The sequence below is a fragment of the Xylocopa sonorina genome, chromosome 9 (genome assembly GCF_050948175.1).
Source record: "Xylocopa sonorina isolate GNS202 chromosome 9, iyXylSono1_principal, whole genome shotgun sequence".
Taxonomy (NCBI): domain Eukaryota; kingdom Metazoa; phylum Arthropoda; class Insecta; order Hymenoptera; family Apidae; genus Xylocopa; species Xylocopa sonorina.
In genome coordinates, this window is record NC_135201.1 from 11153791 (window position 1) to 11170543 (window position 16753).

General features: G+C 44.0%; 1 protein-coding gene across 15 annotated transcripts in view; it reads left to right on the forward strand.

Annotated features, from left to right (window-relative positions):
• Pmca (plasma membrane calcium-transporting ATPase 3) overlaps window positions 1-16753 on the forward strand; it is a 62705-nt gene that overhangs the window by 33762 nt on the left and 12190 nt on the right. For 6 of the 15 annotated variants that reach the window (XM_076901053.1, XM_076901052.1, XM_076901051.1 and 3 more), the window contains 2 exons: window positions 3424-3556; window positions 14969-15513. The exons of 1 other annotated variant lie outside the window; for it this stretch is intronic. In XM_076901053.1, coding sequence (XP_076757168.1) covers window positions 3424-3556; window positions 14969-15457 — 622 coding nt within the window. In that variant the 3' untranslated portion in view covers window positions 15458-15513. Of the gene's footprint in view, window positions 1-3423; window positions 3557-6657; window positions 6727-10969; window positions 11055-14968; window positions 15514-16753 lie in introns of those variants that run through there. 8 more of the 15 variants (XR_013102259.1, XR_013102261.1, XM_076901059.1 and 5 more) reach the window with 6 other exon arrangements.

Sequence of the window (16753 nt, forward strand, 5' to 3'; positions counted from 1 at the left end):
GAAAAGACAGTACCATTTGAAAGATAAGTATCATCATAATCGGTATCGTGTAAAGGTGTGATAGAAGGGAGGCATGCATCGTGGAATTCATTCTTACTATTATTATTCTTATTCTTCTTCTTATTATTATTGTCATTATTATTGCGATTATGATTATTATTATTATTATTAGTAGCTGTATTATGATTGTAGCGCTTCCGTCGGTTTACGTTTCTCGCTTCTACGACTCCTTTTTCCTGTTGCTTTTGCCCGTCATACGTCTCTCACCCCCACAACACCACGTTAGAGTAATCGCTTTACGTAGCATGCTCCCTAGACGCCAACGTATCGAAAGTAACCCAATTCGTGACCCACGATCCGGTGAATCACTGTGATCCGAACTAGAGAAACACGTTAGAGATGAATGATCCGCGCGTGCTCAGCTGTTCCCTCGCTCCCACCTCTTTGTAACTGTACATTAGTGCTAGCCAAGCGAAACAACGTTTAAGGTTCCGTTTGAAAGAAAGAGAAAAAAAAAAGAAACAAGAAAAATGTAACTTTGAACGTTTAGTGGCGAACATAAGATATCGACGATGTCAAAAATTACTCCAAACATTCGTTACTATTTTTTTTTTCTTTTTTTTCTTAATGGAAATTAGCGAGAAGAGATTAGACATTTGAATAAGCATGCGCTTACTTGGATACCGATGTAGCCAAGGCCTCTGTTTGGGGAAACGAGCACCAATTCCCATGAGTGGACTTACGAATCGGTGCCCGTTTCCGCGGCAAGAACTCTTAGACTCGGTATTAGGCTTAGCTGTTGCATGACTGAAGACCCTTCTCCGACGTCTACGTACTTGTTTGTGTAAAAAGTAACCGAATGAAAACGGCGTCCCGACGTGGTGTTCACCGTAACACTTGGTCTCTCTCACGACACATCCGTGTACACGTATATTGTAATGTATTTTTGCGTTTTCTGTTTGGTGCAAGGGATCTCAGTGGCCCGCTTGAACCGAGTTCAAGTACACAGTAACAGTTTCTTTTGGTTCTGGAGATTCTTAGAGAGCTGCAAAGTAACGAGATAGCTCTGTTATTATAATAAGTGGTAACATTTGCGGCTTAGCACTTTAACTCTAATCACTCTTGCTCTCTCGCTGGAGCTGTTTACGACTTTGTTCTTTCAACAACTTTAACATTATCTGTCTGCGCCCATCTATCTATCTGTCTGTCTTTCTTTCTTTCTTTCTGTCTATCTGTCTGTCTGTCTGTCTGTCTGTCTGTCTGTCTGTCTGTACATTTATATATTTCTATCCTGCTGTATCTGTCTGTCTCTTCCAATCTCTGGTTTCGTTCTTGTTCTCTTTGTCTGTCTCTTTCTGTCTCTCTCACTCTCTCTCTCTTTCTCTCTCTCTTCCCCATCCGCCCATTCACACGCACGGAGCCGAACTTTCTTCTTCAGAATCGGTTTTCTTTCCTATTTCTCTGCATCCGTTTCTCTCTGTTCGCTTAGGTTGCTTCCCAGTTCGCAAGCTTCGAGGGTTTGGTTGGGGGATGAAACGAGGAGTCTCTTGCGAATTGGAATCAACAAATCTCGCTGCTCTCGCGTCGAGCGCGTCTTAACTGTGAAACGAGAAAGCCGTAAAGAAAAGTATCGAGAAAAAAAGAAAAGGAAGAAGCAAGGCGAAACTGATCAGACACGAGAAAAGAAACAAAAAAGAAAAGAAAAAAAAAATAATTGAACAAAGAGATACACACGCCTGTTTAAGATATAGGATGCGTGCGTTTTATGTGTATCATGGGTTGCTTCTGTGCGGTCGTCCTGGTCCACCATACAGACACGGTGTTGCGATCACGCGATGTGAAACGACGAAGCCGTCACGTAACACGATTGGGGCTCTCTCTCACACTTTTTTTAATTATTAATCTTCTGCATTCGCTTGTTTAAAGCTTCTAACGAGCCACTTGTCTGTAGGTTACATAGAGAACGTAGTTGCGGTTTTATTCTTGAGCTTTTACTTGAACAATAATCGTCCCTCCTGAACAGGTAAGAGAGATCTCGGATCTCGCTGGCCGATTTTAACGGCCCACGTATTTTAACCAGTGGATTGCGCAGGGAAGTTGCGTTATCGCGCGCCGTTCAGGCTCGTGGTTCTCGCGGATCGTGTGGAGCTATTGAATGGAGGAAAAAAAAAGACAAAAAAAAAGAGGAACCAGTCCAGAGGAGAAGGGGAGAAAAAAGAAAACAATAACGATCAAGTACCAACGATATCTCACACCCCGGTCCTGAAAGTATATATCAGAGCACACGTGCATCGTTCCCTGGAACGTTTTTTAAACATCACGACGACCCTCCTCCTCACACCGTCATCGCGTTTCCGTTCTCGTTTACCGTTTTCTTTGACTTTCTTCTTATTCTTGTAGATTCTCTGTTCACCGCTGTCGCCCTTCTCCCGACAAGTACAAAAGTATCTCTATCGTCGTCACACACGCCATGTACATAGACATATACATACACGCGCGCACACGGACCACAGGCGTTAACAAGCCATCCCCTCATGTCGATGGAGAACCGCATTTATCGCTCACTTTATCCGCATTGCACCTCACATCGCATCCCCTCGTTCGTTGGCTCATTCTTTTACACGTCGCAACATTTCCTCTTGTACGCGCGTTAAATATCGCCGGCTGTTTCGCAGTCGCTGCCTCCTTTCCGCGAGCTTTTGTTCGCTGATGGGAAATTGGTTCGATGAAACTTAAACCTTTGCACTCTGCGCCTCCTCGGACGTTGGCAATAATTTCTATTGCCAACGTCGACCAGTTTTCATCTTCTTCTCCAAGACTTCAGGGACCACGCGCGTTTCTTGAAAACCTGCGATGGAAGAAGTTTTATCTCCCTGATTGTTAATCAATTTTGAGGGCCCCTCAGAGGACATTAGAGTGTAAAGGGTTAAATTATCGATAGCCTAGCGACTCTGAAACAGCTTGCACATCTTTCTTTCTCTCTCTCTTTCTCTCTCTCTCTCTCTCTCTCTCTCTTTCTATCCGTCTGCTTTCCTTTCTTGGCCACTTCCGATCTCTGTTGTGCCACCGTCGATCGATACACATATATATATTCTCCACTTGATGAAAAGGGGAAGTGTAATAATAATAATTTGAACTGACCAACATCCGGCGACACCGTTAGAGAGATAGCGTGGTTAGGTGTCCAAGCTAAGGAGCGAGGGGAAAAAAAACCGTAGAACTGAAAATTTTGGGTGCAGTGCGTTGAGAGGAGCCGGCTCTACGCGTCATCAGTCAACCAAATCCAAAACAAAAAAAAAAAAAAAAAGAATCAAAATCTCCCTCCTAAAAAAAAAAACAAAAAAAAAACCTACTTTGATTATAGACCATGTGTGTAACAGGGATCGAGTGATGAAGAATTGGTTTCATGTTTTTTAAAAACAGATGGGGCCGCGGCCAGCCGGATGATATCGGTGCGATCAATCTCGGAGATGAGAAATTCGACCCTGACTCGGATAAAAAGCCGCGCGCAGGACAAATTCTATGGATCCGTGGTCTAACACGACTACAGACACAGGTAACTATCCCTATCTCTCTCACTCTCATGTCATCACTCGAAGTCAGCGTTCTCTCGGGTTCCCTCCCCCTCTCTCCCCGTCCCCGCGGGTTAAACTTGAGGAAGTGCCAAACTAATAAGACCCCACCCCCGCAAAAAAAAAAGAAATACGAGAATACATAATTAACGGGACCACTTGAGAACAAAAAAAAAAAGACGAAAGAAGGGGGAAGAAAAAAGGTAGAACCGCGCGTACGCGCGAGACACGTTTATTTCTCTCCACGGTCACGGGTCGACGAGTCCTTCCGTCGTCCTGGTGCCGGATTTTTAGGGCCTCGTCTCCACCACCAACCGGCTGTGTTCCTGTTGAACCACGTGTACCGGTACCACCGTCGACAGCGTTACAACGCCCGTGAATATACCACATCGTCGCAGCTAAACAAAAGTTGTGCTCTCTTTTTAACAACGATCGTGTGCGCAGATGAGCTACTGCATTGTGGATGAATCTTTTCGCGGTGGGAAGTGTCTCAGGATGAAGGAGGATCAGTGAGGAAGAGTCTCGGACGGACTTTTACTGTTACAGTTATTTGATAACTGGTCTTGCTGCTATCCGCATCGAATGGGATAAGATAAGAGAGCGTTTACCTCGTGGATCTGTTGTTTTGGTATCTGACAAATTCGTTTCACTAGCTAGCCCTCGATTCTGATACGGAGTTCCGATTCTCTTCGCTCGAGAACCTTTGCCATCGAATCTACCCGGAGGGAAGCATCCATATGCAGTAGTGTACAGTCTACACGAAACGCACAGAGTCGACAAGTATATATATATATTCGTACGTTCTCTGTCTGGTTTTATTCCACGTGTGTACGTTCTTTCGTTTCACTTTCATTTCGTTTACTTTTTACGTTCCAGACCGTTGTTTACCTTGGTTTGCATTTCCATTTGAGTTCTTTGCCGTGTCACCTCGACGATGCGTACCTTGCGTTCGTTTTATTTTTTTAATCCTCTTGATACTGCGACGCCGTCCTGCGTTAGCCACAGAAAGAAAGAAAGCTCGACGATCATGCGAACCAATGCTCCCCATGTTTTTTTCCACCGACACCGCCAACTTCGATCTCGATCCGATCGATCATCTTCGGGGTCATCTTCCCCTTGTTCCAACAGTGACACGATTCTGTCTGGGATCTTCTGAAATCGACCGAAGAGCGTCTTTATACAGTTTCTTTCTCGAGGTGTCGCTGTTCATTCTTTAACCCTTTATAAGACGGACAAGTGGTAACGTCTGGAAAGATCCAATCTTCTTTGGGCATTCTATGAACGCTGAACGTTCCAATCTCTAACGATAGAGCCTGCTCATCTTCCTCGAAATTAATGTTTGCCCGTGTTTCTTTTCAGGTAGGTTGTAATTCACCGTAAATTCACGGTTGGGATTCCGCCCTAAACTTATAAAGGGTTAACACGTTCATTGCTGTTTTACCGCTTTTGAAGAGGATACCTTTTAAAACATAGTCTGAATACTTTAGGCCACGAGTATCGAGATTGTCTCTATTAACCCCTTCGATTTCCTCGGATATAGCCACAGAGAAGATTCCACAGAGAATACAAAGCTCGTTAAACAGAATCGTGCCTCTGAACCTGTGAAATCGAATCGAAGCGGTTAATTGGACAACGGGGATGTCGGTGATGTGATTAATGCCAGGGAATGAACGATCTTTGCCCATCTCGTCGCGTGTTGATTTTATACTTCGACGTTTTAACAATCGAGGGAATCTTGTTTAACGTAAACGATAGACGACTTAAAGACGAGTAGAGTCTATTTAAAAATAGCAGATGGGTAAAGATCCACACCAGAACACCCTAGGGTGTAGACGACCGCTAATGGTAGACCTCTTCAGCTTGTGTTAGTTTCACCAAGCATTGCATAATCGTTTCCGAACCTAGAACACAAGCATGTAGGCGTCTTAGACAGCTAGTCGTCGATCTGCTCGACCTAGAGGCACGGATCCGATTATTTAGAATCAAGTTACCACTGATCCAAGCAGTCCTCGACTCATCTCTCGATCCAAGACCTCCATTCGAACCGTACTCTCTGTAGAGTAGACTTTTTAATTCTCCAGTTAGGGACAATCACCGAATTCAGGGGACAAGTACTCGCGAACGTTACTCCTAGGGATTTCGATCAAAGAATACAGTGTGAAGGAGGTTTAAAGGAAGTTCCGTTTCGACGCGTGATAGCTTTTGGGATAAACGTTTTACGCGAGATACGATAGATACACGTAGCTCGCCAAAGTAAAGGAAATTAAGACTCGACCAGGATCCTACTAGAGACTTTTGGGTAGATCTAAATTTTGATTAAATTTCTTTTACACGAAAGCTTAGGATGGTTAACGTAAGGGAAAGGAGTTGTTTAACGCTTGAAAATGTAGGGATCGATGCTCGAGCGAGAGTCGGAAAGGATAAACAAGCAGCCCTTCCTCGTCGACGATGCCTCTCGTATTTTTCTGTTACTTTTATTTTCATTCTTTCGTTTCTCTCAATGGGGACGGGTTAAACCTGATGAAGCTAGCGCATACTTGACAAAAACCGCGGCTCGCGATAGTGTAGATCGTCAAATTTACACGATTGCGACGCTCCTTTTAATTTATTGTGATACACCTCTTGGACATGCGACAATGGCCATCCGAATGGCAGACGTGAACTGCAAGAGTTACTGAAATTCTCTGATGGGATTAATCGCACGGTCCAAAAGATAAATCAGGAGGAAAAGGAAGAACAAAGTTTCACCGAAGATGTTCTCCACTTTCTTTATTCTATTGACTTACACTTCGCTTTCTCTCTTATTTCCTTTCTTCTCACTCTGGTAACACTACTCTAGACCTAACATGGTGATAAAAGAAAGCTGCGAAAGCGAAAAACGAAATAGACGTATTTACCTACGCCAAGAATATCTCATGCACACAACTATGTTTAACGTACACTGGACATCGTGTCCCTATGATATTATAATACACCTTTTTTCATCTGTTATAGAGACAAACACAAAAAAAAAACAAACAATGTTATAGATACCACATTCTGAGTTAAGCTAATTATGTAAATTGAATGTGTAACCTACTTTCAGACGAGCAATAGAACTCTGGTGCAGAATGTATCTGTGACAGGCAGATCCCCCTCTCAGGATTACTATATGGTTAGTCCGCAAGTCCAATCTCCGCACTGTTTGACCGTTCTTAAATATTAATTCTTTCTTACGATTACCAGTTTTTTTTTCTTTTTCTTAATTTATCTTTTTCAATGGTTTTGTTTGTCTCATTAACCAGTCTGAGTTTTCCTTCTTACTGGTGCTTTCTGTTTAACACACACTTTGTTCCTCTCTCTCTCTCTCTCTCTCTCTCTCTCTCTCACCTCCTATTTAACAGTACGACTACTTTTCATTTCTAACTTTGATTCAGGCTTACTTTGATTTCTAACCGAACCTGGAACTTATACTCTAACATCATAGTTTACCTTCTTCTCGTCAGAATTTTACGTTTCCCTCTGTTTTGCCACAAGTTGTTCTTCTCTATTTGAGTTTGCCGTTTTCTAATTGTCTGCCTCTCCAACGTGTCTCTCTCTATCTCTCTTTCTCTCTCTCTCTATCTATCTATCTATCTATGTTTCATATCGTCGCAATTCTGCTTGCGAGTCGCGAGCTTCTACTCGCTTCTATCGCGCAAGTCGTGCTGTATTTTTATTTCCCCGCGAGTCGACACAGCGGAGAGATTCCTGTGATCCGTTGGATCAGTTTTAATTGCCACGTTTCTTTCTAATCGACCCGTTTCATTTTCTTCCCCTTCGTTGGACACACGTTGCTCGGATTACTAAGTCACCCGTTTTGTTTCAGTCAGCAATTCCGACGATTCTCGCTTGAAGGGAAGAGAGACCAACCGACGTCCAACTGCTAGACCCAATTCTACCTCCCTTCGACTCCTTTTCACTCTGTTTAAACTCGTACCAACGATGTTCCAATGATCAGAACATTCACGTGGATCGTACCTGCGTATCGCGAATCTGTTCTGGTCGATATCTTAATTCTACAATGAAAACTACTCAGGTAAACTCTTCCCTTCCACTATTATCCGGTCTCTTCTCTTCAAGTCTAAAGGTACTCGTTTCGATCTCGATATGCAAATTTAATTTCAATCTGCCAAGCAACGTTTCTTCATCGTCTTTTTCTATTCCAGTTCCCTTCTCTACTCGATCAGAAAAGAAGAACGTCGACACTGCCTCCAGATCTTACCCGCATCCCAAGTTATCAATTTTTTGGTATCTCCGTTTCCGTTTCTTTCTCTCATTTCTTCTCTTCCGTTGAATTCTAAGATGTTGCATGCACGTCTGTGCGTATGTCTGTACGTATATGATTTTCCCGTATATACGTGTATATACGTAGATATATGTATATATACACACGTGTATGTGAAATGCATGCGCGTATGTGTACGCGTATATGTATGTGTATGCGTATATATGTGTGCAGGACACACATACACGCGCGGCAAGGTACGCTTTTGCGATTATTCTTTTTCTCTCTCTCTCTCTTTCTCTCTATCTCTCTTTCTCTTTCTCTCTCCTTCGTTTCAGTTTCTTCAAACATTGCCATCCAGTTCACTTTTTGTTTCTTTCCTCTGTCACTCGAACGACGGAATCATCGATTTGAATATCATCCGGAGTTAGGGGTGTTGATTTTGCTCGACAACCACATCTACATCCACTTGTTTGAACGTTTCCATTTTTTGCCTCGGAATCTTTCTGTTCTTTTTTCCTTTTCGACACGATTTTCAGTTCCAGGAATCGTTCAGTTTTTTCTTTTTTTTTTTTTTATACACGTTTCGTCAAACGATTCAATGATTCCATACGATGCAACAACTATCCAAGCATTAAGAATGAACTTGTACGTGTTTTCGCTGTTTGCTTCTGACACACTACCACATTCTTTCTTATCTTTTTTTTCTTTCGTCGAGAGATTTCACCAGAAAGCATTCGCATCGCGCAAATGTGTCCCTCAACGTGGAGGGTAACGCGAGGGTAAACTATTTCCGTGCTCTTTTATTTAACGATCCTCCGCCATGGAAGCAGGCGTTGGATATTGTATTTTTTGTCGTGCTTCAACTGTACATTTCCAGTGAACGATCTGTGGTCGGTGTTTAAAAGACAAACGTTCCTCGGTAGTTTGCGCCTCTCGCTTCGCTCTGCTCATTTCCACGACACTCGTTTGATTTCGCGGCGAGAACAGTAAACCCTCGACGAATCTCTTGCTTGACTTGGACTCAAGCTCGAACCGTGCCCGGTAGCTTCGTTCGAATACGGGAAAAGGAGAGAAAAAAAGAAAAGGAAATTGATCTCCGTCGGCTAGTCTCAAGCTTCATCGTCATTGCCATCGTCATCCCGTGTACGACCACGTTCGAGACGAAGCGAAAAGAAAGCAGTCGCGATGTCGTCGACTCTCTCCTACGAAAGCATTCATAAAAGGCTTGTATTTTGATTCGTCGATATTTTAATTGCTTTTCTCGGCATTCAAATGAGAAGGGTCAGTATTACACTTCAATTACTAGCCATATTTCTTTTATCTATAAAAAGAAATGTTTAAATGTAACTTTTCCACCTTACAGTAAGTCTCTGAACAAAATGGGTGTAACGATATGTTTCTTTTTCGTTTAGTGCTTTAATACTGACCTTTCTGGTGACAAAATACCGAGCAAAAGATTGATTCAAGTATCGACCGAGAGCAGACTTAAATACTGACCATTTAATTTGTCGCCTCCGTGGAACTCAATGATGCACCTGCGTATCAGCAGCCCCAAAAGTACCTTGTACGTGTGCTATGCGTGTGAACTGCATGCAACAACTCGCAACAACCAGGAACTCTCAATTAAAAACACATAATATGGGCAATCAGTGTGTAAAGAAACATGACTTAACAACCATGTGCCAACAATCGACATTCCGTTGTATCCAACGTGTGGTTTTCACACGAAGGAACGAAAGCATATATATATATAGATACATGTATGTATGTATATATATGTACCAACTACTATACCACTCACAATCGTACCGCCCACGCAAGTGGGCGTCTATATATTATATATATAATAACGTTGGCTGTGTGATATCCGCTCCTTTATTTTAATCTCTTATTTCTGTTCTTTAATCGTTGCAGTGTGCGCCACTCTTGCTGTGATATATATATACCCATACCATTAACATTAATACGATGGATGATACGTGTCATGAATAATGCATCGTGTGTCTCTCAATGTGCGTCTGCTGTTGCGTATAATGAGATGATGTATACGTGCACAGTCTGTCTGTTTATCTGTCTGTTTTGTCTCTGTCTGCCGTGTACAACCGAAGCTCTCTCTCTGTCTGGTAAAGAGATGTCCAACGAAACTGGCAGCCAACACGTACATACCAACCGACACGCGTACACGAACGCGAAAAAGTCCGTTCACATACACACACGTACACACATAGACTGGGGATTCGATCACTTTCTGCAAGCTTGAGGCGGATGTGCATTTGTCTTGTACACTTTTGTTGCCTTCCGGCGAACGAGGAGAATTTGCGCTCGAGCCGGAACAAGCGAGGAACGGTTGCGACAATGCTCTTGGAATTTCTCAATGGAAATCCCTAGAACCATTGCTAGAAGGGGTAACGTAAGAAACAAAATGAAACAGTTGTTAGCTTGCCATTGCTTCGAACAGGTCGCTGCATCGAAGAATCCCAACGATTCGTCGTTCTAAGATGAAAAACCGAACCGTTGGCCGCGTAATCGTGCTCAGCCCTGTCTCGCAATGGAATAAAAAACGCTTGCATGCAGCAAATCGGCCGTTCAATTCTGTTCTGCGCAAGCTTTTCAAGCTTCGTTGAGTCCAAACGCACCGTGGTTCGAGTTGCTTCGCATATCGTCCAAGCTTGAGGGCATCGAGTGCTGCCGAGGGACTCCGGAGCCAATTGAACTGGCAAAGCTCGATTAACGTTCAGTTCGAACCAAGATCAGTCCTCGATCCTTCAAGAGGAATATTCCAAGTGACTCTCGAGCCAGTTAATCACTCGCACGACGCCTCGAGGACCCAGGACAGTCTTCCACTCGCGCACACACCCACAGAGACACGTACATACACACACTACACGTATATACACGCGCGTCGAACGAGAGAAACTCGTCGAGAAAGCATTCCCCTCGATTATCGAGAAGCTTGACTAACAAAACAGAGGAGACCAGCAGCGACAAATACAAAGAAACAGCACCAACAATTCTAACGAGATACATACGCCAGTGTAAGGGAATAATACTGATGCAAATGCAAAAAAAAAACACGCCTAAAAAAAAAAAACGATATTATTGGAGAGAATAGAAATTAAGACTGATGGTATGATTTGTGGTTTGTTAGCCAGCGGAACCCATTCGGGAGACTGAGGTATAACGGGGCGGCAGTCTTGCCCGCCGCCACACTTATCCTGTCGGAGTACAAACAAGTACGTAGCTCATGTAGATCGCCTGCCGTTAATAATACGTTGTGCCGTCAAAAGTTTGCCATACGTACCGCATACACAGGACGGATCGTCGACGTACGTACGGTGTGCTGAGTGAAGCGTCGCCATCGAACCTGTCTTCGAACGGCTAGAGAACCTCGCCCTTTCGCTACTACGATCACTTGCCACCCGAGAGAAACCACGTACCGTGCCCGTGGAGTTCGCGTCGTGTTCTCGCAGTCCGCGTTTAGAGACACGAGAACACACCCACGCAGAGGACGGACCCGTTGAAAACCAGTCGCATAAATTACCATTGGACACGAGATCGCCGCTCTGAGTGTCTTTACGTAACAGGAAGAGGAATATTCGTTCCTTTCGAGGAAAGCGGCGGACACTTGTTGTACGATTCTGCTTGCGTGGTCGAGCTGTTGAAATAAGTTCGAAAAAAATAATAATAATAATAAAGCATGGAAAAGTGGATCCATAGCGAAGGGGTTGGAAGAATTGATATAAATGTCGAGGAATTTGTTCCCGTTTACTCAGGAGAAGGGAAGGCTCGATCGAAGTCGAGGGAAGGAATTGATCAGGCGTGAAGGCGACGATTCTTCTAGCACGGATACAGTGAACGATGTTTCGTCGCGCCACTGTGTTTTTGTGTAGCGAGAGTGGGCTGGCCGCGCGGTGGGTTCGACGGGGTGATCTCCCGGACCGCCGTTCGCCCGCCCTCCCTTTTTTTTTTTTTTCAGTAGTCTAATCCTAGCTGTCTGATATGATTGTGTGCTGCGTGTATATTTCCCCATACTGTGTCATTTTCGTACTCGCTCCTATGATATATAACGCTGCAACTGTTAGAACAAGAAAAAAGAAAACGAGAAACGATGAAGCGAAGCGTTCTTTTTTCCTGGCGGCCGTGTGGTATCTGTTTCTAACCGGACTTATAACACGACCGTCCCTCTTTTTAACGTCGTACGTACACTCGCACGAGAACGTTCGTATCACGAGGTTCTATCCTTCCTGTCCGTCCGTATCTCTGTTTCCGTTTCTCTCTTACTTTCGTCGGACTTCCTCCAACGGAGGATGCCGGAAAATTTGGCAGCGCCCGTGAAAAGTCTGCCTCCTGGAATGTATTTCTCAAGCGTTCACCCGTAATAACCCGCTTTGCCTTTCTCTTTTTGCAGATCGTCTCCGCAAAGAAGTTTCAGGGCATGCCAAAATACCAGAAAGCTCTTACACATCCTCCCTACACCTGCTCCGCCGTGGTTTCTCCAGTGCTCTCTCGTGAACGAGTGTTGTCTCTGTTCAGCTTTTTCGTCAGTCTCTCCTACGCTTCCTTCTCTGCCACCCTACCCCCATGTCACTTGCTCACTGCGGTTGGATAATTACTACTGGCTATTGGTAAAGAATGGTTCCTTAACCGAATCGTGACTTCGATTCGTAATTGTTGATGGTATTGTCCGGATGCTGAGAAGTTCTGCGACCGCGTGTTCTGCTTCTTTGCAGCTTGGAACGTACCCTGCAGACTTTGATTATCAGCCGACTGTTTCTCAGCTGCAGGAAACTGTGCAGTGTACTTACAAGGGATCCATCTTAAGCGAAGCACGTGGCATTTCCCTTCAGCCTGATCTGTAACTCCAATCCGATCTGCTCCCTCGACGCGGTGTGCGAGTGTGCGTGTGCACGATTTGCTCACGTTTGCATCGATTTTGTGTTTGCCCGACTTAACTAACACGGCATTGCGCGCGAGTTGCCTAGAGAGGTGTGTTGAGTTTGTTGCAGTGGTTTGTATGCCCTAAAATCAGAAAGAGCGTTTGTCTCGTCAGACCAGAAGCTTTTAGTGGCTACGATTATTATGATTATTGATGTGTTGTAACTGCTGTAATCGCCAGCATGATACGTTGGTCCTCTCTGTGGCTCGAAGGAACTATCAGCTCGGATTAACTGTTCCTGAGGCTGATCTTCTTTACGATCGTATCAATGCCGCATGGTGCGCCCTATAGTGGACTTGGAATCCGCCAAGGCTATCCGTTCTAGGGCTCTCAATTGTCCAGGAGTCCACTACTAGACCGGTTCACCTGTTTCGTTACGGTGCTCCAAAGTAATAGGACGTATCGAACTATACGAACCGATCAGATATCAATATGTACTGCTATTAGGGTTTTAACGCTCATAACGATAACTGTTGGAAGGATCAGAGCATAGACAGGTCTCGATGGGTCCAAGTTTTCAGTCAGTCTGTTTATAATAAAGATTGAACTGAACCCAAAGAGATACTGAAGTATAGAGCAAGTTGTTGGCAATGCGCCACGATCATTTAGTCTCTCGACAACAGGGCGAAACGATTTTAAGAACCGATACGCGAACGGGACAGTCTGTAACTGATGTCTCGAGCGATGGGAAGCTAGAACCTGTGTGAAACAATTGTCTGAAACAATCAATTTTGTGTTATACGTATAGCATGACCACGAGAAGTTGATAATGAAATCACGACAATGTTTACCAGAATGCTCTCTAATCTGTAAAACTTTCTTCTAAACTCTTCTTTCTTAGTCTCTTCACGATGCAGACACGTCCTTTCTGTCTCCATCTTTCTCTCTTTCTCACTCACTCACTCTTTCTCTCTCTCTCTCTCTCTTTCTCTCTGTATCTCTATCTTTCGCTCTCTGTCTCTCTCTCTCTCCGCAAATTGGCACGCTACTTTCTATCTCTTTTCTAAGTGACTTCTCGACGTGTTTATAGTCGCGGTTTAAGCGTGTGCTTCATCAAAATTAGCATCCAGTCTCTAGCCCGGTTTAGGAATTTTTGGGGACCAGTTCCAATTGAACGTGCGGCGTTCAGGTTGTCCAAGAGAACTCTTCTGAGCCCTCAGTCATTTTTAGGTCTATTCCTTGCGTAGTACTCGCAATTCTGCGTTCCTCTCAGGAATGCATTTAAACGGCAAGATCTTTCTACGAGTACAGTTTCAATTTAGCGTAGATGTTCGCTCATCTCTGATGTATAATTTTCTTTTAGGAGAAGTTTAACGATCGCTGTGCGATGGAAAGGTGTGAGGATGGTCCTGTGGTTCAGAGGTTTATCATTTTATGTTCAGGATCGGTTTGCCTAGGTCCAGCTAGCCTAGTGGGTACCCTGTATCTAGGGGGATGGAAGTCGAATAAATTTGATCTGTTCAGAAACCACTCTGGTCAATCGTTGAGGAGGAATTGAATTGATATAGTGGGGTACGTAACGAAGCAAAGAACTCCTGGTTGATTCTCTTTTTTTTTTTTTTTTTTGTTTATTTTGGTTCCTCCGAGTATTCCCACGACTTTCGGCCAGTGTAGGTAGGTACGCACAGTAAGGGTAGATTCGCGCATGTACGCCTGGCGTTAGAGGCCACGTCTGAAAGTGCAATCGTTTTAAGTCTGAACTCGGGTGAAATGCAACCAGGTCCACGGCGAAGAAAACAACCCACCGATATCTGCACATTAGACTCTGGACATACACACATACACACACATTGCATACAGGAGACACGAAATAGATATAGAGAGAAACTTGCAAAAGTGTACACTGTAAAACTATCCCCGCAAGAGAACCGGGTGTCTCTCCGTCTGAACAAGGGGAGGTAGAGAAAGCACAAGAAAACAATCAAATACACACATCTATAGACTAACTGGATAACCATAAGGCACCATAGAAAAAGAAAAGAAACAGGGTGTGAATATACTATATATATATGCGTGTGTGTACAGATATATATATGTATATATGTATGTACATATACACGTTTATATGTATAGAAAAGTGCAGTCTACATGAAAAAAGAACATGTTATTGACACACACAAATTGAAGTTAAAATACAAGTATGACGTGCTTGTGTGTCGCTGGCTTGCCTCCTCGCTTCCTGATAGAACATCCTGTTCCCTGTTTTTGCAGCTTCGAGTTATCAGAGCGTTCAAGTCGACTCTGGAAGATTTGGAGGAGCGTCGCTCTGTCCATAGTTTACACAGCTTACACAGTATGCGCAGCTCACGCAGCCACACCGGGCCCCGACCATTCTCTGACTTCACATACATTGACGAAGACCCGACAAACACCGCGCTGAACGCCAGCAAGGGCAATTTGCCGAACAAGACCGCCGACCAGGAGCATTTGGCCGCCAGGATGAACAGCTCTACGTCGCCGTTGTTGCTGACCGTCACGGGATCGGGAAACGCGTACAACCACCGTCATAATACCACCATAAACACCACCAATGACAATAGATCCTCGTCCAATAGCGCTCTAAACCAGGCCCAACAACCCAACCACCATACGCAGATGCAGAGTAGCAACAACAGCAACACGGGAAACTCCCTGCTTCTCAGCTCCAATAATTTGGCCCTGCCGGAATTGACGAAGCTCGTGCATGAGACCAGCATTTAAAAGGCCAGCTTTGCGTGTTGCCACTGTACCACCCCCCCAAAACGGCCCCCCTACCCCCGCCCCTCTTTTTTTTCTGTTATTACTTTCACATCCTCATTTCTGTCCCCTCAGATTATGCTGTAAGTTTTTTTCTCTGTTTCATTCTCTATCTCTCTATCTATATATCTATATATATATACATACATCTCTCTCTCTCTCTTTCTCTGGATCCCTGTCGTTGTTTCTCTGTGTTTCAACTTTCACTCAGATCATCGCGTTCGATTCTAGATCATCCCTATTTCTTACTAAGGCCTTTTATTATGGCACTATAGGTTGTCTTGTCACATTCAACGTATAGCAATCATTCTGAATGATACTCATTTGATAATGATGTTGTGGGTTTTTTTTTTTATTGGTCTCTTAATGGTTAGTAACTAAGCTCCAGAGAAGTGGCTTTTCGAGGCTCGTTGTCGACCACCGGTTGTCAACTTGTTTTCTTACTTAGGTACGTTTTGTTCTTTCTGTTCTTATACTCTACTTCACGGAAGCGTCACCAATAATCTTTTATTTCATAGACTGCCAGTCTGTTCACTGTGTACATTGAACACTGTATATTGTGTCGTCTCCCGGTCTTATTGACCGCGTATACTTTATCGGACACTCTCTACATTTTAACAGATTGCTCGCTTAAAGGGGAAGTTTCTTTTTTCCTTGCGCAGGGGTATTTTTGTGAACGCAAGTGGCTCCTTGTCCTCACGGTTTTACCGTTTTTTAAAACCATTTTTTATATTAAAATCAATTTTTAGCCAAAACCTCTCGCAACGTTAACTTGCGAACCTCCATTGGGTTCTTGAAAACCTGCAGAATCTTCATTCCCGTTACCCCTTGAAGGAGAGACGTTTTTATTCAGCCAAGTTACCAAGAAAAGATTTATGTCGTGCATTTCTGGTGATTCATTCGGAGACTTATCCTCCTCTTTTTCTTCCTCTTCTTGTTCACCTCGTGGAGTTCTCATTAAAACGCTCCACGCGAAAGGATACTTGAAACGCTCTGGGGCGTTGCTTCTTTCCGATTTTGGGAGAAAGAGAGAGAATTGCAAGTACTTAACGCTCGTTTGGAGGACAGAAGCAAGTTCTGTTTGCGCAACCAAACTTCTTCACGAGGCGGCCCAGTACACCAGCTCTGGAAACGCTTGTCCAGTTCGTGTTCCTCCTCGGGGAATCGAGCACAGAAAACGAGACGACACGGGTTACGTTCATGTGGGATCTTTAACACCGGTGAGAAGAAGTTTCAGAGTTTCTGGATTACCAAAGATTT